The sequence below is a fragment of the Priapulus caudatus genome, unplaced genomic scaffold, assembly GCF_000485595.1.
Source record: "Priapulus caudatus unplaced genomic scaffold, Priapulus_caudatus-5.0.1 Scaffold23, whole genome shotgun sequence".
Classification (NCBI taxonomy): Eukaryota; Metazoa; Priapulida; class Priapulimorpha; order Priapulimorphida; family Priapulidae; genus Priapulus; species Priapulus caudatus.
Window position 1 is genome coordinate 837059 of NW_014577084.1, and position 23803 is coordinate 860861.

At 40.7% G+C, this 23803-nt stretch overlaps 2 protein-coding genes across 2 annotated transcripts in view; one reads left to right on the top strand and one right to left on the bottom strand.

The window, feature by feature from the left end:
- LOC106813479 (trafficking protein particle complex subunit 13-like) overlaps positions 1-11835 on the bottom strand; it is a 22990-nt gene extending 11155 nt beyond the window's left edge. The window contains exons 1-7 of the mRNA XM_014817623.1: positions 11777-11835; positions 6210-6375; positions 4902-4986; positions 4566-4696; positions 4276-4348; positions 4004-4176; positions 3242-3437 (exon numbers count right to left, since the gene is read on the bottom strand). Of these exons, the coding sequence (XP_014673109.1) occupies positions 3242-3437; positions 4004-4176; positions 4276-4348; positions 4566-4696; positions 4902-4986; positions 6210-6375; positions 11777-11819 (867 nt within the window). The 5' untranslated portion in view covers positions 11820-11835. The remainder of the gene's footprint in view (positions 1-3241; positions 3438-4003; positions 4177-4275; positions 4349-4565; positions 4697-4901; positions 4987-6209; positions 6376-11776) is intronic.
- Positions 11836-11915: 80 nt separating this feature from the next.
- Positions 11916-18483, top strand: LOC106813172. The gene is made up of 2 exons (XM_014817244.1): positions 11916-12790; positions 18274-18483. The coding sequence occupies exons 1-2, from the start codon at positions 12323-12325 to the stop codon at positions 18481-18483; spliced, it is 678 nt and encodes a 225-aa protein (XP_014672730.1). The 5' UTR covers positions 11916-12322.
- Positions 18484-23803: the final 5320 nt, after the last annotated feature.

Consider the following 23803-nt stretch of genomic DNA (forward strand, 5'->3'; position numbering starts at 1 on the left):
GTGTGTGTGTGTGTGTGTGTGTGTGTGTGTGTGTGTGTGTGTGTGTGTGTGTGTGTGTGTGTGTGTGTGTGTGTGTGTGTGCATGTGTGTGTGTGTATACTCACCAGGTCTGATGCGACTCGGCCGTGTTAACCGCACGTAGCTTGGTGATCAGCACTCTCATGATGTTACAGAGAAAGAACAGATTCGCCTGCAAAGTAACACGTAAAATCTTCGAGTCCCCTGACGTCATCACCCCCGCACGCAGGGAGCTCGTGTCTATTAGAGCAATACACTAACATGATTCTACTATATCTTAGAGCAATGTTCATAGAAGAAATCCCGCATCTGTCGTGCACTAGAACCCTGCAATATTTTACAACTGTTCACAGGCCGGCTCAATAAGTGTGAACGTCAATCAAAACTCATACGCTAAAAGCGTGCCAAAATCTACCTAGTTTAATGTATTTCAACCGCGTTTATACGTCGTGGGTTAAGAATGCACAAGCTAGAAGCGTGTTTCAATGAAATCGACTAAGGGTTTCACGTTCGAATCGTCGTATTAAAATCTACTCAAATTCACACGTTTGAACCGTGTTAAAAATTAGCTGGCACTTGTAACGTATTAAAATGAAGACGTTCTCATCGCGTTAAACGTGAGAAAGGTCATATAGCATTCGAATGAATATAATAGATTCATCATCAACTTCTGATAGCCGAGTTTAAGCATTCACTCACACATAACTATACTTATAAGTATTATCAATTAAAGTTATGACTAGTCGTATTAAATTTGGTAATGTACTGCATAGTATATACAATATGGTAAAGCATAGATAGCACATACATACACATACGCATACATACATACGCATACATACACACATATATGCGTTATGTTGCATAGAACGGTCGGCATGTGTGTGCGCCTAATTTCATATAGTGAAGGTTGTGTTTGATGTGCGAGCGAACCGCGGGAGACGCCCTTTATGCTGATGACGTCCAACGCGACGAATAATGAAATTTATTTTTGCGAAATAAAGCGCCGCGTCACGATAGTTTAATTATGACAGGCGCCGCGCTCCGTAACACGTGACAGCGTGACAGCGCACAACGTGTGCTCGCTGCTAACGAAGCTTGTTTAAAGTATGCCATTGTAATGACGTGGGACGCACGCACGCACACACGCACGCACGCACGCACACACACACGCACGCACACACACACACACGCACACACACGCACGCACAAACGCACGCACGCACGCACGGACGCGCGCGCGCACAAACAAACAAACACACACACACACACACACACAAACGACCGGCATTTATACTTACCCCTATAGACAGACAGACGGGTGCGCTAATAATCCACAGATACTTTGAGTCCGATATCCAGCAGCTGTGAGAAGCAAGGAAGACGCTGGCGTTATTTACAGCGAAGCGTCGCAGCCCACAAGTTAGCTCTACCGGTGAAGCCCTTACCGCTTTCGCTACAGGAAGGTGGAGAGGGCTCAGTAGTGGGAGCCAAGAGGGGCTACACCGGTAGAGCTAACGACGGGTAAAATATAAACGCCATGGGTTAGATTGCGTCGTCGGAAATACCGGTTGCTATTCATTTAAAAACAGCGATGATGTGTCACACGCATAGGCGCTCACGAATACAGCATAATATTATTATAGGATGTCTCTCATTACCCGTGCATGGAAAAATACTGTACGAGTATTATATATATACTGTTTTGGGGCTAGCCTTACATATTCACATACCAAAATTTAACAAAATCGAATGAATTTAGATGGCCATTTTCATTTTTGCCAAAAAATGAAAGGAAGTAGGTCGACTGGCGTGCTCCAAAATAAGAAGTTCAAATCCATAGGAGTAACAACTGTATTCAATTTGAAACATGTGGATCAAACGGTTCTTGAGATATCGTTGACCGTAGGCAGACACTGAAATGCATAGTGGAATTGCCAAAATCTACCTAATTTGCATAATTTAAAAAAAATATCAAAACCCGTGTGATATGTTTTGGGGCCAGTCCTTATTCATTCACATACTAGAAATGAGCAAAATCCGTTGAACCTGAAATGACTTAAATGGCCATTTCCATTTTTGCCAAAAAGTGGGCGTGGCTCGAAAGTAGGTCGACTGGCGTGCTCCAAAATAGGACGTTCAAACCTCTCCCATAGAAGTAACACCTGCATGCAATTTGAAACATGTGGGTCAAACGGTTCTTGAGTTATCGTTGACCGTAGGCAGACACTCAAATGCATAGTGAAATTGCCAAAATTTACCTAATTTGCATAATTAAAAATAAAATAAAAACCTGTGTGATATGTTTTGGGGCCAGTCCTCATTCATTCACATACCAGAAATTAGCAAAATCCATTGAACCTGAACTGACTTATGGCCATTTCCATTTTTGCCAAAAGGTGGACGTGGCTCGAATGTACGTCAACTTGCGTGCTCCAAAATAGGACGTTCACATCTCTCCCATAGGAGTAACAACTATATGCAATTTGAAACATGTGGGTCAAACGGTTCTTGAGTTATCGTTGACCGTAGCCAAATGTTGACGGACGGACGGACGTACGACAGACTACACCCCATGGCAATAGCTCATCTTGACGATGTCAAAGCGAGCTAAAAACCGAAGTATACTCCAGAGCATTTCAATTCGCTGAACGGTTCTAGATCTCGTCCTTACTTGCCAATAAGAACAGTTTTATGTAAGTGAGTTTAGCCTGAGAAGATGGAGGAGCAACTAACCTGATTGGCTAAAACCCCTGTCTATAATAAGCCCGCTCATTCCGGTTCCGTTCCACTATACGGTAGTCTAGTAGCCTTTTAAAAGCAGAACTACAGTGCATTGCATAACATACATGTGTATGTTTAAAAACTCACTTAAGTATGAACCATAATGCAAAATTTCGAGCTGAAAAATGCAAAAGCTCCCTGGTGTTGGAGGGGGGTGGCCCCTCGGTCGCTCCGCTCCCTCGCATAACCTCACTCTCAACTCTAACTCGGCTGCTAATGTTGGCAGCTCTGTAGCAGGTGCACGTTTGCTGTTCATTTACTGTTATGTAGCTTATAACAGCAGGAACTCAGAATAATTTTTTATGCTGAAGTAATCAGTAATATGTACGCTGACAAGTTTGACTTAATTTGTCCATATTTATTCATTTTTTGATTTATTTGAGAACTGATCATTTAAAAAACCATTTCACCTTTAACAAGACCAGAAGAAGCAACTGACCATTCTCTGCAACGGACTAGTCTGTAGTCTTCCTTTCTCGCCCATATTGGACTTCCAGATGATGTCCAGCTTTCCAATGACTGTCACTCCATGCAATGCTGTCCAGTCAGTGCTTCCTGGCACTGGATGCAAGCAGTATAGGAACTGCCTGGTATCGAGTGGACCAAGATATGCAATGTCGCCAAATGTCGTTTTTCTGTGGTACAATATTTTACATATATTAAGAAATGTTTCTTTCTACTAAGGCCAAAACAAAATATATGGGTGGTTACCGTTACAAGCCGAAAAAAATAGGGTAGGTAGGTAGGGAAAACATTTTATTTTCTTGAAAATTTACGAACCATATCCGAAGGATGTGCGTTGTGCCTTTTAAAGCAGGAACTGTCCAATTCATATTTTATATATATATATATATATATATATATTTTTTTTTTTTACTTTAAAGAAAATTGACAATTAAAATGTTTAGGGTCGCTGGGAATAAATAGGGTCGGTTGGGAAATCGTAACCACAGCTATATTTTGTTTTGGCCTAAGTAGATGTTAGCACTTAACAATTATCATTTGAATTTTATAGATTCTGCCCCAATGTAGAATCTGCATTTCCAAGTCTATTTTTCTTTTTCTTAATCCCAGTGAATGTGCTATTTATTTAAAACCGTGTACAAAATCACATAATGTAAGCACAGCTTATGAAAGCAAATAATACATGTTCTAAGTCTCAGGTGACAGGTCTTCAACATTGTTACAAGGCCACACGTACTGACTGGTATTGACTGTGTTGAGGTTCTTGACAGAATAGAGAGCTGAAGGCTCCAGCACCACCTTCTCCATGCAGATAAGCGAAGAGGTGATGTTCTGTATTTGTACCTCTAAGTACACCATTTCATCCTCATAGTTGTAGAACTTGGTTTTGACATCTATTGGCTTTAGCACCTGTACGAATGTCGAATCACACATAGAAATCATGATGTTGTTATGCTATTACCTACTAAATATGTGCGATGAGGTAAAAATACTGTTTATCGGGTTTACCTGAAATTTGAAGAACTTCCGAAAGTACAGCTTTTCACCCAGCAGGGTTGTGTAACTCACTGCGCAAACTAATCTGCAAAGTTTAGGACAAAGAGGCTACGTTCACATCATATCTATTTAATAAGACCTACGTCAAAGGCAAAGCACTGCAGAGATCAGAACAAATGCTGAAATAAAATTAATAGCATATCCCACTGGAAACAAAATGTGACGTGATAAATTAAATTTGATTTGGCAGTAGAGGTCAGTGATGGTCATTTACAGTTTGTTCTATACAAATCAATACATACATGTGAGTTCCAAGTTCCTTAACCTCATGACTAATGACATCATCTATACTGGCATCTGGTGCCAACTCCTGAATGACTTCTGGCGTGTTGGCTGATAAAGACACCCGCTGAGAACTTGTCTGCAGATCAGCCTGAAATACGTAACCACTATATTAGCCAAGATATATCATTATATTATAACTCAATCACACAGTAACATTTTGGTACAGCATGACTCTTTATAATATATTTTACTTTTGAGTAGCCAATCAGCTAGTACACATAAGCAAATGACCCTGAATGGGCCAGATGAAATGCTCACTGAACTATACTACCAAACACGCTTATGGTACCTGCCTTGATTGCAACATCTTTTGCTAGCTGGTCACTTTCATTGTGGATACTGATGCAACTTGTGAACGTCTCACCAAGGAAAATGTTCCTGTCGAACAGATTGTCAAAATTGCAATCACGAAATAGCGAAATCCCGAGCTATGAGCTTACCTAGGCTAATATAGATACCAGCAAATAGTTAGCAAAAGAACAGTACCTTATTAAAGCACACAAAGTGCTCTAGCCCATCTGATATACTAGTCTAAGACCCAATTCTCAAAACACCCCATAGAATATTACATTTGTGCTCCACACAACAAGAACTTTCATTTGATGGTGGCAATTCAAGCTTAAACCCTGTATACCTCTATGTAAATCTGGGGATGTGACTGTATGATGCCACAACATGCCCAAAAATAATCTAAAAATAAAAATATTCATTTTCTGCTTCTGTACCCTCAGGCGAATGAATTTATACCTATTGGTCAAAATTACCACACTATACGCATCAGCTACCTCTATGTACTTTAATACCTTGTTAATTGCATTTCATCTTAATTTATCACAATAAAACACACTCCATCTATTGTGGTACACAGTCCTTTAAAATATAAGGCTATTTGATAATTTTTATTGTTAGTGGCAAAAAACTGAAAGAACAATGTGATTTCGTAAGGAAATTATGTAAATATTCTGGTCTTTTAATGTCCTCTGTGCAATGGTTACATCATTAGAGTTACCACACAGTTGAAAAAGAGTAGTTCCCGCTATTTTCAGAAAATATTCGATTTATAGGGGGCGGTGGTTGGCAAAGCTTTGTTACAAGGCAATATGTGAACCATGTGTACTTTTCATAATCAGATATTATTTGATACCAACAAAATTGATCTCTGGCATGGAGATATCCTATCACTTCCTCAGTATATTATACCTAAAAATATTCTATGGGCATAGTACTGCACGAAGGGTCGTTGTCGTAACAGGTACTACAGATATGTACCCGAGGTAGTTTTAGGTTTTTAGTATTGTTTATAATTTTATATGAGGTATGTTTAGGGTTAGGGTTAGGGTTAGAGTTAGGGTTAGGGTTAGGGTTAGGATTAGGGTTAGTGTTAGGGTGAGGGTACATTTCTGTAGTACAAGTGTAGTACACTTTGTGTATACATATATGTACCTCGGGTACATATCTGTAGTACCTGTTACGACAACGACCCCTTGAGCCATAGTACTGTCACTTTATGGTATCATACCAAGTATAGGTACGAGACCAGGTGGAGTACTACATTACCATTTTTTCAGTGTTCTGGTCACTAGACTATTAAAATGACATACCCAAAACTCTGTGGTAATGTGAGAAGGTCACTGATGGGAAACTGATCACATGACTCCACAGCCCAGATTTTACCAGACATTGTATGCTGTAAGGAGCCAGTTAGGTCATGTGGATCAACTGGCAGTCTCGGGTCACTGAAGAAAGACGGCTTTGTTAGCCGCATCACTGAAATAAATGTTCATTCCCATATGTGAATTTCCGATTATTGCTATATTAGGCCAGACGATAATTTGTATCGCAACTGCAAGAAGCAGCACAAACAATAGCACCCGCCACCTATATCACGCACACCAGCAGCCTTTAATTAAAATTTTCATAAATATTAAATTGAAAAAGTTAGTAATATATATAAACATTTTATTCAAATTATTACTGAAGACTGTGTCATGCTATCTTTTAATGTTAGTGTAAGAACCAATATGTTCAGTATTTTAATTTGTTTTATATTTGTTTTTACCTTGTAAATAGCCGACTTATACACACTCTTGATAACTCGTGGCATTAGTAATACAGTAATAATTCTGATCAAAACTCTCATCTATGAAGTATATTATAATGATAACATCCTACACTAGACTCCAAATCTAAAATACAAAGACTATCTGTGAAAACAATTTGTATTTACATAAAGTGTTACTTTGTAAAACGGAAACAAGCATAAAAACGATTTATATACGCCATCTAGCGATGGGAATCGGCTGGAATATAATGATCGATTATTAGTTCCACCAAACCGATTGATCAATCGATTATGATCAGATAATCGTTTAATCATCATAATGCATGCATAACCTTACTTTATTTGACCTAAAACTACGAGAGGTAATAAGTTTCCATAGTTTGTTTCAAAGGTGCAACAGCAACAGAGAATGCATTGTGAAAATGTAGTTATTTTGCCTTCAGCTTATTGAGCAATTTTAAGGCAGCATGGAAAATTTGTAAAGCAACAGGGAAAACATTTTCTTCGAAAATTAGTCATCACGATTATCATGACAACTCACTTTTTAACAACACATCTTATATAGGGCAAAGAAGGATACGTTCTCAGTGCCTCAAATGGACGGTCGCCTACTCGCCACAGGCGACAAATGTCTAGCTCGGGCGACCGAAAATTGCACAAAGTCAAGTAGTCACTGGCCCCCCAAAAAAGCTTGGGCGACTGCCAATATTTCAACAAATAAACAAATTTACTGATATGTTTGAGTTGTTCTTTGCTTACTAACTAATCATAATCTTAAACCGGAGTCCACGGTAGGATACAATCAGACCACACTCGCGCATTTTCGTTCCGACTGAGCTTGCTGACAGCGGAGTAGACTGGTACTCTTCGACTCTCCTGCTACACTGACATCTAGCATAGCAACCGCGAGTGGGTACCGGTCTAGTGCTAAAAACCAGTCTACGGAAGTTGCGATCTGTTACGAGGACAGTGATTGGTCAAATGCTACAATTCTAAACCAATGAAAATGTCGGTCGCTAAACTTGCCTAGTGACACCAAAAATGGCGGGGGCTTCGAAAGACGCCTGGGGTTTTCTGAAACGGGTTGGGGAGGCAGAGAATAAGCGGCAGCCCTCGAAATACGCCAAGTAAGTTACATGCTGATTTGTTGTTATTGTATTCTATAATAAGTAACGAATAAACAATGCGGAAAAGATCGACAACAAACATCGTTAACAATATTATCCGATAGCTGACACATGAGATTGCGTGTCAAATGAGATTGCGCATCCATTTTTTTTTTCTGTATACCAAAAGTGTTTGCAGTAAAAACAACTCAGGTTGTGTGAACAGCTTTGTTATTTTATCATAGACTTATTTGTGTCACACAAATTAAATTTTGGATCGTCACTCAGACTCAGCAGACGGAATTCATTTTTTTCTTTTCCGTCAGTCACCTATTCGGTATAAAAAATTTGGGCCTCCAACAATCCATTTGGGCCAGTAACTCAAAAATTTGACTCGCCCCCCCAAAATTTTTCTCATTTTATTGAAACGCTCCAAGCACAGGCACTTGGAGCGTTTCAATAAAATATAATGCTAAATAAATACGAAATCTATTTACTACCAAAGTCTTAATGTTTCTCGACTCTCTTTCACCTATTATTGCCGACAATTTCCTGTAAATGCCGTCCAAATGCTCATCTACAACACACTGTCACACGCTGGCCGCTGCACGCTAGCTGCTGCACACTGACACATAAATATATAGCAGGTAGGAAAGCGTGCTGGCAAAATTCGCTCGACGCTCGCTTTATTTCATACGAATACAACGCAAATATTCAACCATTCTACTCCATCATTGTTTCTATTTGAAGAACAGTGTTCACTTGTTATAAAAACATACTGTCTGTGTTCGTAACCGAGCTGTGTCACGCAAAATCACACAAAGCCTGACGAAATTCTCGCGTTCGCTCCCGTTGCGCAGTTTATGTAAATGGCTGGCGGAATCAGGAAACACCCACCGGCGCTCTTCGTTACCTCATTTTTGCGCCGCAACGCTGCAACGTTTTTGCAACGCTCCACTGGCGGCTGTGACGGGGCTCGTACGGGAGTTGGAAAGCAGCTTGTTATTTTCTAAAATGCAGTGCGCCGCCTATAGCCCTGTACTTGCAGCTTTTTATAACAAGTGAACACTGTTCTTCAAATAGAAACAAAGATAGAGTAGAATGGTTGAATATTTGTGTTGTATTCGTATGAAATCAAGCAAGCATCGAGCGAATTTTGGCAGCACGCTTTCCTACCTGCTATATATATTTATGTGTGAAGGTGCAGCAGCTAGCGTGCGGCTTACTTGTGTGTTGCAGATGAGCATTTGACCGGCATTTTCACCGCACCGGATTTCTCACCGGCCAATGAAATCATCGCTGTCCGGTGCGGTTCAATGCAAGATTGCCAGTTTTGTTTGTAGCAAAGTTTGCGTGATTTTTATGTCGTGATGTTTTAATAAAATAAATGTGATTAAAGAGGAGAATACTGCATGACGTGTTTTGTAATGTAGGTAAGATGTTAATAAAGCGACGGCTTTAGGTATTTCTTTGACTTTCTATGTAACACGGCCGTAAATAGTGAAAAGGTTATCGTGCAAAATTCACAAGTTTTGTCTATGGAAGGCTATTTGGGCCCTAAAATAACATCAGAATATAAAAATTTTTAGGGCACAATTTATTGGTCTAGTGATTATAGGTGAAATAGAGTAGAGAAACATTAAGACTTTGGTAGTAAATACATTTCGTGTTTATTTACTTTTGAGGCTTTTTTTTCTGAGGCTGAGGCTGTGGCTCCAAGTGCCTGCATGCATGTGCCTGTGTCAGGGTGCACCGGTGGCGGTGCTATGCACAGGCACTTGAAGCGTTTCAATAAAATATAATGCTAACTAAATACGAAATCTATTTACTACCAAATTCTTAACGTTTCTATAGGCCTACTCTCTTTCACCTATTATTGCCGACAGTTTCCTGTAAATTCCGTCCAAATCCTACATCCAACCATATATACGCTGAATTTACAGGAAACTGTCGGCAATAATAGATGAAAGAGAGTAGCTAGGCCTATAGAAACATTAAGAATTTGGTAGTAAATAGATTTCGTATTTAGTTAGCATTATATTTTATTGAACCCAGTGGCTGGAGGTACGGTAGCCGTCGTTCGTTGAAGCCCCTTTATGGCGTTAGGGTTAGGGTTAGATCTAGCCTCAGTCTAACTCTCAAATTCGTAATTTATTTTCCCAAGGCTTATTTCGACAATCTGGCGCCACCGCCGCCATCTTTGTCCGTTAAGAATGAAATCGAATGGACTCCGCGTACCCGTAGCCTCGAGACATAATATACGGCTTACCGTACCCGTAGCCACTCCTTTATGGAAACGCTTCAAGTACCGGCTCATTAGGTGTCTATGTCCCCCAGGGTACTGCCGAACGTACCCTGGTCACTATTTGATATGGTTAGGGTTAGGATTAGGGTTAGGGTTAGGGTTGTTAGGTTTAGGGTTCGGGTTCGGGTTCGGGTTAGGGAGTAGGCGTAGGCGACTCCCTATACTCGTTAGTGGAGTAGGCTAGGTACGGTCCGGCATATAATATAGTACCAGGGTACGTTCCGGTATACCGGACCGTACCCAGGGTACGTTCCGGCAGTACCCCGGGGGTAGACCAATAAATTGTGCCCTAAAAAATGTTATATTCTGATGTTATTTTAGGGCCCAATAGCTTTCCATAGACAAAACCTGTGAATTCTGTCGTGCAAAATGCACGACAACCTTTTTAGTATTTACGGCCGTGTTACATAGAAAATCAAAGAAATACCTAAAGCCGTCGCTTTATTAACATCTTACCTACATTACAAAACACTTGTCATGCAGTATTCTCCCCTTTAATCACGTTTATTTTATTAAAACATCACGACATAAAAATCACGCAAACTTCGCTACACACAAAACTGCCAATCTTGCATTGAACCGCACAACGACATTTCTCACCGGCCAATGAAATCATCGCTGTGACGCTGTCCGGTGCGGTTCAATGCAAGATTGGCAGTTTTGTGTGTAGCGAAGTTTGCGTGATTTTTATGTCGTGATGTTTTAATAAAATAAACGAAGTGTCTAAACAACCGGATCCGGTTTTGGTATCCTGAAAACTAAACAACCGGCTCTCTTCTCTGATTGGCTAATTTTGTCACTATTTCATTTATTATTATTTTTGGCTAATTTTATTTTATTTTAGAATTAGGGATAGGGTTAGGGTTAGGGTTAGGGTTAGGGTTAGGGTCTATAGCTCTAACTTTCAAGTTGGTTGCAGTGGCTCAACGGTAGAGTGTTCGCTTCTTGATAGTAAAGTACCGTGTTCGAACCCCATAAGGTGTTTTTATTTTCCTCTGCTTTCTATTTCTTTGTATTTTATTTGTTTCTGCATTTATTTGTTCCGTATTCATTTATTTGTTCTGTAACTTTTGTTTATGTTAGGAATTCAATATATTTCTTTATGTTTTGCATTAAAAATTTTCCTAATATATTTGTCCTGTTATGTTCGGAAACTGACCAATCAGAGAAGAGAGCCGGTTGTTTAGTTTTCAGGCCTCCGAAACCGGGTCCGGTCGTTTAGCCACTACCTAAAATAAACGTGATTAAAGAGGAGAATACTGCATGACAAGTGTTTTGTAATGTAGGTAAGATGTTAATAAAGCGACGGCTTTAGGTATTTCTTTGATTTTCTATGTAACACGGCCGTAAATAGTAAAAAGGTTGTCGTGCATTTTGCACGACAGAATTCACAGGTTTTGTCTATGGAAGGCTATTGGGCCCTAAAATAACATCAGAATATAAAAATTTTTAGGGAACAATTTATTGCCATATTGGTCTACCCCGGGAGACATGATAGACCCTATCAGCTCAAGTGCCTGTGGCTGTGGTGCTGTGCCCTAGACTAGGCTCTGCCTCTAGCCACTAATACGGTGTCGTTTTTATTGAAATTCATTAATGGGTCTACATAAGGTCTATCCAAAACAGATTATTCGATTGCTTTAAGTGTGCATCTGTAAAGTAAGGCTGACATTACTACGGTGCATGAAAAAATACCTTTTAGTGCCAACAAATGTTCTCTATCCTTTCCCGCTTCCATGTTGCTTGTAAGATCACGCCCCCTCGCGGGCACATTATAGCGGAATCTGCCGTGAATAGCGGACCTTCACGCGAGTCACGCAAGGCTGGCTACTCGCGATTCGGGGCATAAGCACGCGCGGTAACATTCCCGCGGATCACCTACTGCAGTCAATGACCGTGGCCGAGGTACGATATAGAAAGTGCTCGTAGTAAAATCTTGGTCGTTTGTTTATTGGAGTAGAAAGATTACGGGCAAGCAAGTTCTGTCGAAATCGGTTCGTGATTGCGACAACATTTCATCTCCGAAAGTCATCACCTTGTGATGTTGTGCAGACTGAGACTGTACAGTAACGTTGCAGACCAGCAGATAAGTGCCGGAGCGCCGAGTTATAAATAACACCAACACCAACAGGCATAACAACGGTGTTCAGGCCAAAAACAGAACAGTTGTCTTCACGGCCGCGGAGGAGCAAAGGTCGAGGAAGTTTCCCATCCACCGCTGTGGTTAAAGCGATCAGCGCAATGGCTTCAGGTTGCTTGACAGACGAGCTGGAAAATGACAACAATGTATGTGACTACGACTACGCCTATGACGAATACGAAGATTGCACGCAAACAGCAAGCAATCGATGTGAGTCGGTAGTGGAGGCCCTGTCGCCTCGATTCAAACCAAAAATCGCCAATAAATTGAACAATGGCATCAATTTCAACGAACTTTCCCAGATCTCACTGGATAAACACAATAGCGACAAGGAGAACTGTGCTATGCAGATTGGACTTCCACCGCACATGCCCATCGACGATGAGCAGACAGATCAAACCACTAATGACTCTTACAACGCATCAAATTCACGAGAATCGCCGGGCCGGTCAACGGGTCTGAGGTCAAATGACAAGAGGGGCCGACCAACGAATGCCAGGAAAGAAAAGAGACGAATGAGAGAGAAAAGACGGAGTACTGGAGTTGTGCACTTGCACATGTCCACAGAGGTATTTACACATATATATATATATATATATTATATTGGACCCAGAAATCTTTCTTTCCTTCTTCATTTTCTTGTAACTTAATTCTTATTACGCCTAGTGTATTGTATTCGTGACGTTTATGAAGTTCCGTGTATAATCAGGAACGCGACGAAGTGCGACATATTTTCTGCACCGAATGTGTCCATCGTGTTGTAATGATTGTTAGTATAGTGACTCATTGAGGTAGAATGCATGGAATCTCGTAAAACTATATAGGAACTTGTCCACATTCTCGGGTTTGTTTTACGATGCAGGAAACCAGTATTTAGGTCCACACACGTTTATGGCATCTTGTCATATTTGCTTGACTGCAAAAACATCCGGGGCGGCTATTGACAATTTAGACGACAATTATACGAGCAACTGGTTTGATGAGTGATTCGGTCATTCCCGTAGGGCCTACTGGTCAAATAATATTTGCAAACAATTGTTTTCACAATACGTAGGCCTATATGCGTAGTAATGTGAATTCGTTTGGTTATCTACACATATGTGGCTAATCGTCGACTAGCAGAGTGAGCTATAGGTGGCTCACCTACGTATAGCTGCTGCAGACCCTCTTTCAGAGCTACCTAACTCTCACCTCTGAATATAGATCTATCGTATTATGCAACCACGGATGAGGTCAGTTTCCTTATTCATTGTTATATAACAGTGTAGGTAATCCTCGAGAGAATGTAGGTCTGCTGACTGCCCGCTGTGGGACGCAGGTCACAACTAAATAGGCTTGACCGTTCAAATGGTAAACAATATACTATTACTTTCCTTTCGTGTTCCACCCTGTCGTGGTCCGTCTGCGACTATGCGGGGGCGAGGGAGCCGACCAATTCTAACGCAATATTTGATACACTGCTCGCAGATCTACCTACATATAGGAAGCAGATATGTTGAGCTATACATATTGTTTATTAAATTGTGCGCATTGATATACATCAGGAGTAGATAATAGGGAAGTCCGTTTGTCAATAGAGCCAGTTTGTCAAATTTAAAAATGATAGCTGAATTATATATCTACTTACTGTCCTGCAGTTCTGGAGATGTATATTTTACGTTGCTTTCATCTTGCGCAGTAATAATAACAGGTGGGAGCGTAATAATTTACGTACAGACAGCTGCTGCCAAAAAACCCTAAACCGTTGCATTCAAGGGATTCTTTTGATCACAACTGATTTATTTAGAGTGTGTGCCGTCATTATATGTACGGTATTACTGTAAAGTTTTTGTTTGTTAAGTTTCACCCGATATCATCGCTTCTGCTACCCAGAGGCAATTTTTGCTGTCGCCTGATGTTTTCGCTCTAGTCTTTTATCGTCGTCAAGTCGTTATAGCCGAATCACGTGACAGCGGAATCTTGGCACGCGCGTGTACGGCCGACCCACTTACATGATTTACAGTTTTTCGCGGCGTCGATGAAAACCGAACATTTCCTGTCAAGTGGTTTGCTGCTGCTATTGGTACAAGTCTCGTGGCAGTTATCTCCAGCTGGCTGGCTGTCCTAGTTGAGGCATGCAGGAGTCGTGTAATTCGGTAGCGCTAGCTGGTAGACGGTTCCGGGCACTGCTATACAAAGACACCGCCGCTTTAGGGGGGGTATTCAGCCGACTGCACCGCAAATAGCTGCATCATCCCTAAGTGTTGTTAGAGTTCCTTCCCCCTATGTTACGCCGTGAGCGCGCTAGACGGGAAAGTTTAATTTGAATTGCTTTGAATTAAATAAGCAGAGGGTTGAGGTTGTATCTTTTGAGTCGCATTTGTTAATTATTAAAAGTGACAGAGACTAAAACACGCACGCACGCACGCGCATGCGTGCACACACGCATACACACACGTATAGCTATAGAGAAAGGGGAGAGATGGCGAAGGAGAAGTAGGAATAAATGGATGGATGGATGGGCTGACAGACGGACGGACGGACGTACAGGCGGACGGACGAATATAGGGACGAACGGACGGACGGGCGCGCAGGCGGGCGCGTGGGCGGGCGTATGGATGGATGGATAGATGGACGGACGGACGAACGGTCGGACTGAATGATAAACCTTTACTAGAGTTGTATACGTGCACTGGTTGCAACTGTATTTTATCAGAGATTTACTGCTCGCGTTCTGAGGTTTCTAACATATATATATATATATACATATATATATATATATATATATATATATATATATATATTTATATATACATATACCCAGCAGACTTCCTTCATGCTAAACGCGAGTTCGTAATTAAATAGCGTTTAGACCAGCAATTAGTCGGTGTGATTGGGTAGTGAGAACAAGCCCGGGTGGAATTCCCACGGCGAGGATCCGTTTCTAGAAACCTTATCATGGTGAATGATTTAACCTTTATATCTCGGCAGTGCCTATATAAATGTAATACATGTCGTAAATATCTCTTCGCACTCAAAGTATTTTCACTGCCCACATCCTTTCATTTTCTGTGTAATATTGTGTGTTCCTATCTGTCCAGAAGAGTCGTTTTCCACCGCATTACGCATTTTGTATTTGCTCTCGTTGTGTCGGGATCTTAGCCCGGCGTACACAGGTGATTGTCTGTCACCTGACTCTAGCGCAAACGTCTGCGTTCTACCCCATTGTAACTACCAGTCTGTGGTTCGACTGTGACCCGACTGATTGACATTACTCAAGAAATATCACGCTTATTATGATTTTGCTATGACCAGACCATAGTTAGTCAGCGCGTGCCAGTGATCTGAGACTAAATTAACACTTCTTCGATGTGAGCGCGATCGGTCTCGCTATCGGAAATCAACGAGAGCGCAACGAGAGCAAGAGCAAAACGCGGTGATAGCTAATTGTGCCTGCAATGTGTCACTCGTGCCGTACCACCCAGTTGAACAGTTTTGTCGGTATATATATATATATATATATATATATACATATATATATAGTTTAAGTGGTGAACAGTGTGACGGTATTTGTCAAGAATCGCCAGAGGGTAATTTGACAATATCGCTTCACTAACCAGTCACTACAGGTCGATGACGTTAGGCGTGCCAATTGGAATCCTGTCCGTTTATCATTGTTATTGCGTGCGGTAGACCTGTCGCGCTGCATTTCGCTGTTTGTTCTCCCCTAGGCTTGTGAAAGACATTCTAAAGAACGATGTCAATGTTGTCATAAAGCAATTGACACCATTGTTAGTTAATGACACCAACGGCGTTTTATATTACACTTTATAAGCTTCTTGTTATAGTTAGTTGTTGGTTATCGAGAACTTGATAAGTAATGCTGATTCTAATCGGTTGTATATGTTGTTGTGATACTATGGTAAAGTTTGTAGTATGTATGTTTTAACATACCATATATACGCTTGCCAAGTTCATAAGCTTGCTAAAATGAGTTTTGATTTGCTATACAATTAAAATATAGCAACAATTAATGTTATGCATTTTTAAGTAACGATTTAAAGGTATGACTAACGGGTATATGTCACTCGTGTTTAAACAGTGCAATTCGGATTAAGTTTCAATAACATAATAAGCCTTAATTCAAGTCGAATCGAATCGAGTCGAATCGAGTCGAATCGAAGTCTGGTGTGATTTAATGGTAGAGCCACATATTGCGTCGCTGGGAAATTACTACTCAAACTTTATTTTAGTTACTTTAACCAAGTGTACTGTGTACTTTGCGTGTATGTGCTTGTAAACCAATGCCTGTGTCATAATTTATTAACCGGTTTTTCGATCATAATTTAAACACTTATCGTTTACACTTACCGAAATACATGTGATTTCTTATTTTTAGTCGATCCGTTTAACTAACTTTATCATATATATGCGTTTTCGAATTTCAGCGTGATTGATGGTTGACGTTCCTGAACAGTTTCCAAGCATAATGTTTCCTTTTTGGCCGCTGCATATAGTTATCACGCCCACGAGTCAACATGATTATATTGCAAGCCTTGCCGGCAATGGCCACCCCGCTGACTGCCTTGAGAAATTTCAGCAAGGGATCGAGAGGTCGGCTTCCTGCGGCCGGATGCTTGCTGCGCAGCTTTTAACCATTCTAGAAAGAAGGCGTTTCGTTGGCAACGTTTCAACACAAGCAATTATGGCGTTCTTAATAAACAGTTCATTAGTAGTGTTTCGTGCGTGGATTGAAGGAGGGCCACGGGGAACAAATAACTGTAACAAGTAGTCTATAGTCTAGAGACCAACGCCGAGAGCTTTCGCGGACTGGGAACAGCTCGCAGACTTAAAACAAAACAAAAGCTAGCCGAGTGCTGCTTGTGATTTTTGGTTTCAACGCTGACACAAACATATTTTTTCATGGGTGCTGGTGATTTGAAGTAGTACTGTTTACAGCACGTGGCTATTAGGTAAAGTGAAGCCATTCATCCATGGCACGGCATATAGGAGAATACTACGCATTTTTGCAAAACATCGCTTGAAAGATTCCCAGTATCGCAGCTGATAGAGTCTATAGACACTAATTGCTTTGCCAAGTTGTCTTCTGATACCATAACACACACAAAATATAGTGGATGTGCAAAGATTCTTGAGCGGAGAACATGGATAGAGTGTAGAAAAAAGCATCGCAAAAACTATTACGATTTATTAACCTTCGGCGGAATAAAACAGTCGTATTTGATTTGAAACAGCTGTGATGTTTGTGATCGTGCAACGTTTTTAGTGATTATTATTTCAACTCTAGCATACTTGTAAAATTGATCTACTTTTCCTATTTAGACGCGGTGATATGTCTAGAAAAACAACCCTGTCAGCTGTTTACCAATCATACATCAAAAACGCTTGTAAGCTATAATCTGCTACTTGGCTTAGATACATATCAGATACACATTCCCTATTATTTACTTCTGATACATATCTACCTTTATATCAAGAGCTAATAATACATATAATAGCTATATAATAGGTATTATTAGCTATTGTTTATATGCATTTAGTCGCGTGTCGATTAACAATGATTGTGGATGGCAGTGACTCATTTAGTTAATTCGTTTCACTAATCGCACCTACCGATTCCGTTTTCTAACACTCTTCCTGCACCTGGTAAGCGTATCGGCTGTTCGCCTTTTCACATTTAATGCATTGTTGTAGGATAGATATCCAAGGACTAATAATACAATATTATTAGCTCTTGATATAATTAACGCAGGCCGGGCGTACGTGAGCCGGACTTTATAACTAGTCATTTATTTTTCAGCATGTTAATTGGATTTTTTCATCCATGTCATTAGTTGCCGTTTGTCAACAGATATAGCTTCGTTGGTCGTGACGTGCAATTAAGCCTACGTGGATTTCCTCACGATTCAACGACTTCATATATTACATGCCCTTGAGCCACAGTAGTCCGCGGTTCACGAAGAATCTAGTCTGTAAATTGTCATCACTAGATGATGTTGATCATCTTTATTATGTACTCAAATCAATAAAGTAACCATCTCTTACTTTTCAGAGCACCGGAGAAGAGGAAGATGGAGCGAAAATTGTTACGGTTGAAACAAAGCAGAACACTCAGACGAACGAGGTTATATCCAGTGGCAACGTTGAGACTTGCGAGGTGAGATGCGCGCTCTCTCAAAATCTACGCCAGATGATCACTGGCTCATGTGCTAAGGTATTGATAGCCTTCATTATCGGATTACTGACTTCCATGTCATCGTAAATCTTTCGTGTGCCATCTGCACATCGGAACTGGAAGACTATTTATATGCGTCTTCGCTTCTTTCACTGCAGAAATTCGTTACCATTGGCTCAGATTTCTCTAGAAGATGAGATTTGCCTATAACATGTTTGTTTTACACACCTCTAAAATTAGGATCGATGCGTTAGTGGTGCGCGTACACTACATACATATATATAATATACACGTATACAGCGTATTTTAGATGTGGTGTGATCATATATATAATATATATATATGAGTATGTACTACCCCCCCTCCGCCATTATATATATATATGATGTGATCAGTGTTTACTACTGTACTCGGCAGACTTGGGCAAATATGTTAGTATCTTAATAGGTGACGTGAAACTTTTGGAGCTAGTCTCCAACGGCCAAGTTTTCGATTATGTTGGTTTTATATAAAACGGTTTTATATAATTGGTATATACTACATCAAAATCTGTCTGTGGCACGTACGGTAGGTACGTTTAAATTGTGGAGGCTAATCTACATAGTCATTAATATAAACATTCTTAATAAAGCATGTCTGTTGTCTATATGCATAGTATATATATAAGACATATGCATAGTATAACGAAATGATTAACATCATGCCAAAGGTTAACTACGCGATTATTCGTATAAAACCTTTTTTTACAATTAGTATATATAGTAAATAAGTAAATCATTTTCGTTGACGTTCGTTGAGGCCTTCGTTGACGTTCTCTACTTGATTACTAATACGTTCGTAGTAGTCAGAAAACAATCGTACCCGCCAAGGCCTTCGTTGACGTTCTTCTGGCGCTATTGTTTCTCATGGGATCATCATGAGCTAGATCAGTGGCATGTTTTTGTGCAGCTGTGTGTACATTTTAGAACCTACCTTATTTGTAATTCGTTGTCATAAATTAGTGGACAGAAATATCCGAACATGACTATGTTCAATATCAAATATCATCAATTGCTTCCAACTCTCAATTGCCCACTCCACCTTAAGCCTTAGATGAGCAGTGACGCACTGCGCCCCAGCTGAATTTCTCATGAGTGTAGTGGAACAGGGGAGGAGAAGGCAGAGATAGTTAGAATGAAGTAGAAGTGAGGGGGAAGACTGAGAATTGAGTTTTGACAAGGAGAAAGGGTTCGGGCATAGAGGCGATAAGAAGGATGAGGAAAATGAGAAGCGGGGAAGAACAAAGGAAATGTGAGATGAGTGCACACGAGAGGTAAACCCTACATTATGTACTCATCTCTTGATCTCGCCGTTTCATCCCAGGTTCAATAACATTTCTATTTGTGTGCTAATGTCTAGCCATCTTTGTCTTGTAATCATTGTATATGCGAGGGCTTAGTGTAATTGCCACTTTCTCTGCCAATCGTGCAAAGTTCGAAACCTTTGTCTGAGAGCAGGCGTATTATCTGGTACACGCAGTGCATGTGGGTCAAGCCAGAAATGCTCTCGGTATATTTATTATCATTAAACGGACCACCCGTATTGAAAGTCACTTTACAGCAACCTTAGAAGCTGACACTAATCTTGCTTGCGTGTTCATAGTGAAGGTTTTGTAAAGAAAGGCCAGATTATCTGATTCACTTTCTTGACATTGTACTGAGAACTTGGTTAAGCGAGTAAGCCCATCGGCCTTCTCGCACGAGAACGCGCTCCTATTTTTCGTAACTGCGGAATTCTTGCTTGACGGGCGCGGCGAGTATATATACATACATACATTCATGGCGAAGTCGGGTGTTAGCCATTTGTTTACCCTGGCATGTGAAACAGTCGTGCATTTGTTTACTGTTGTGCTAAATACTAAATACGATCTAGCTGAGAGCAATTTTGAGCTGCTCTGGCCTCTATTGAGCCATGAACTTGTAGACGTTGTTTTTTTACAACAGCTAGAATCTACTAAAGCTTTACCCATCATAATGTATGTAATTTCTGCACACGGATCATTATAAATGCAGGGTCGCTTGGGGCCACTTACTATGCCTGATATAACTTATACAGCACTAATAATCTATATTTATAGTATAGTGTACAGCGATGGATTTTCACTCATATACATGATAGTTAATTATGTGTGAATATTCATTTGTAGATCATGCTGATAATAATTAAGTTATAGGGCGATAACTTCAGCTACTATATGACAAAAATTTGCGTAGAAATCGAGTACTAGAAACGATCGAATGTCGTACGAAGATCAAAGCGAAATAAAAACAACCACAATTTCAAAATCGGCTGGAGTTTATTGCATGTGGGTATTAAACATTTTATGGGACTAGTAAATTGTACCATCATTCCTCAATTTCGTCGTCAACATCACAAAATATTTACGCAAATTAAAAACGCAACCAACGTAAGCACATGCATGGGCTGTCAGTCTGTCGTAAAATTTAAATGACTACTACGGGTCAACTTGACAGTCAGTATATGGTAGGTTAAATTCGATTTCTTGCTAATTAAATGAGCGGCACCGTGCACCTTTGCGATGTCACGTGATATACATATAGGCCTACTGTTATCAGGAATGAATATAAGTTGTTTTCATTCACCCTTGGCACGTATATTAAATTACTCGCGTTCTTGATATTTGAGCAAGCTTAAGAAAGCGCTGCGCCTATAGAAAACTCAACGAATGTTTTTCGTGTAGCGCATTCTTAGAATTACGTAAACTTCAAGACTGCATGCAACATACACAGTTGAAATGATCTCTTTATACCGCGTGAGTGATCGAGGCATAGGCATAACCAGTACTATTATATATACTAGAGTATATTACTTTATAACGGACAGGCGCACCGCGTCTGTTGTTTCGATTGCCAATGGAATGAAATGTATCATCAGGTCACGACGTACATGGCGTTTATTATAAGCAGCGATCAGTAGGTACTTAAGCACGTATATTATGTAGTGTTTGGCTCTATTAGTTATACTAGCTCAAATATTCGCGTGTCACTCATTGCAGGAACGACTGACCTATTCTAACGTGTAAGCGTGATAATTTCTCACTAGTAGGTTAGAACGTGTATACGTGGACGCGCGGGCGGTATGGTCTCATAGGTTCGGGGAATGTGGTGATTGTTAATGCCCCCACCGGAACCCTGGCTTAGAAGTGACATTCACGTGCACGCCTAGCTACTGTTCGTGATACGTTGCATTCCAAGCCAAACATAGTTGACAGAAGGTATTTCTCCACGTTGTATCTCTGTCTGGATCTGCCCGTTTTTCTTCCTTTCCTCCTCGGCCGAGCCAGGCGATTTCTCAAATATATATATATATTATATATATATGCGTGCGTGCGTGCGTGCGTGCGTGTATGCGTGCGTGCGTGCGTCGCACGCACGCACGCATACACGCACGCACGTTCGCACGAGCTTACGCTGCGTGCGTGCACATACATGCACGTAAGTATGGCTCCAGCTTGCGTGCAGCTAGACTGACTCCGTGAATCGTTCCGAGGCAACCTAGCGGACAGCGATAAGTTCGGGCGAAAGGGTACGCCATTCTTCGCGCGTGAGCTTCTATTGTTATTCCAACTGGGTCAGACAGACTGCGGTCGCGGAGATCCGACTGATCTAGAATGGGCAAGACACTAGTGGCATTCATCGTGCCATTGCCCAACCAGCTACGATAATGATGTAGCAACTAGCATTTGCCGGGAGGCGTGTTGCGGCTGGTTATATTATTAGGCTGGCTATTAGATGTACTTGGCTAACAAATTCTAGCGCCATATGACACACTGCCTAACACTGTTTACTGCTATTATCTCACTACGTGAGCGTATTCAGCAGAAGCAAAAGGACTGTGCATAATGTGAAGCATTCTACTGTAAATTATTTTTTCTCTATGGCATAAAAAGTACCAGAGAGGAAAGTAAATTAAAGGGCCTTTAGTAGCCAATGAACTTCATTTTTGTTGGTCAAGGACATTTTGTTTTGATTCGGGCAGCAGATAAGTCGTGTTACCTTGGGTGTAGCGCACAAATATTCTTAGCCACAAGTAACTATACACACGTGCGATTTTTCCACGAGTGAGGGTTTTTCGTGTATATATACCGACCGTCGTATACGTACCGACACATCCACCCACAGAGACCCCCGTGGATGAAAGAGTAAACACATGAAACAGCTAGGTTGCTAGCGTCTGCGGCAACTGTACTAGAGCTACTAGGTTGCGAATTTTTCCTGCTTTACTTGATTTCATCGTGCTGCAATTTTCTAAAGACCGTTTTAGTGTATGTGTGATATGAAAAAGCCATGTTAATGCTACTAGGAATGTTTCATGTAGATCGAGTTACAAAGATTGTTACGTTGTTTTACACCGCGCGGCGTAACTGGATTGTCGCATGTTGGTCAGTGGGTCGTATCGTAGAATACTTGTGTAACACATGTCGTTTCAGCCAGATCGTTCAAAATTATTCAAAACTAGTAGCAGGTTTATTAGCATGTGGGCATGACTCGTTATATTTTATGGCCGTAAGCTACAGTAGTAAAGTCAGGCTATCATTGTAACTCCTTGTAGTATATATGTTACATGTGGTATGTTGTGTATTGTAATTACGGCCTATAGTTACGTGCACCATAGAGATTCATTCAGGGATTATATAGACCGACAGAAAAAACATGGCGGCATGGAATTTAGCACAAAAATTAGGCAAAGAAATAAGTTCACTCAGAAACAGACATGAAAAAAAAACATTTTTAAGATGTCTTACTGAAAGTACTGTATCGTGAGTGTATCTTTTCTTTGGACAAAAACACAATATAAGACATCAGTGTAGTATTTAGAAGTAGTTTACTATCAAAACCTCTTCTATTTCCTTCTCAAAGGTGCTATATTTTATATGGAGGTCTTGCATGAAATATCTCTTAACCAACCATAGACAAGTCGCAGTAATCTCCTTACCTAAATGTTCCATAGGATTACAGTAGTTGTATTCGGGAGCGTATAATTTACCTGTTTTGCCTGGGGGGTGCAAAGCCACGTGCGTGTTGTACGTTCTGGGAGGGTAACCACCATTGACCATGTAAAGTATATATCAACATATTTCTCTGTATTACCCGCCCCCCTCGCTAGCTACGGCACAAAATGCGCAAACCAAGGTTCACTGTGTTGCAAAACCAAATCTGTATCGCTAATAGCGTTACCAATGGAATTTGCTGATATCAGCGTTTTGTTTATTACGTCTATATTATCGCTGGGGTAGGTCGTAATAATACTACGACGGTCTTTGGTTAGAAATTTAGGCAGATAAGATCAGATCTATGTCCCCCTGACCTCTGTTTGACCTGGCTCGTTTAGCTATTTCTGACTAATA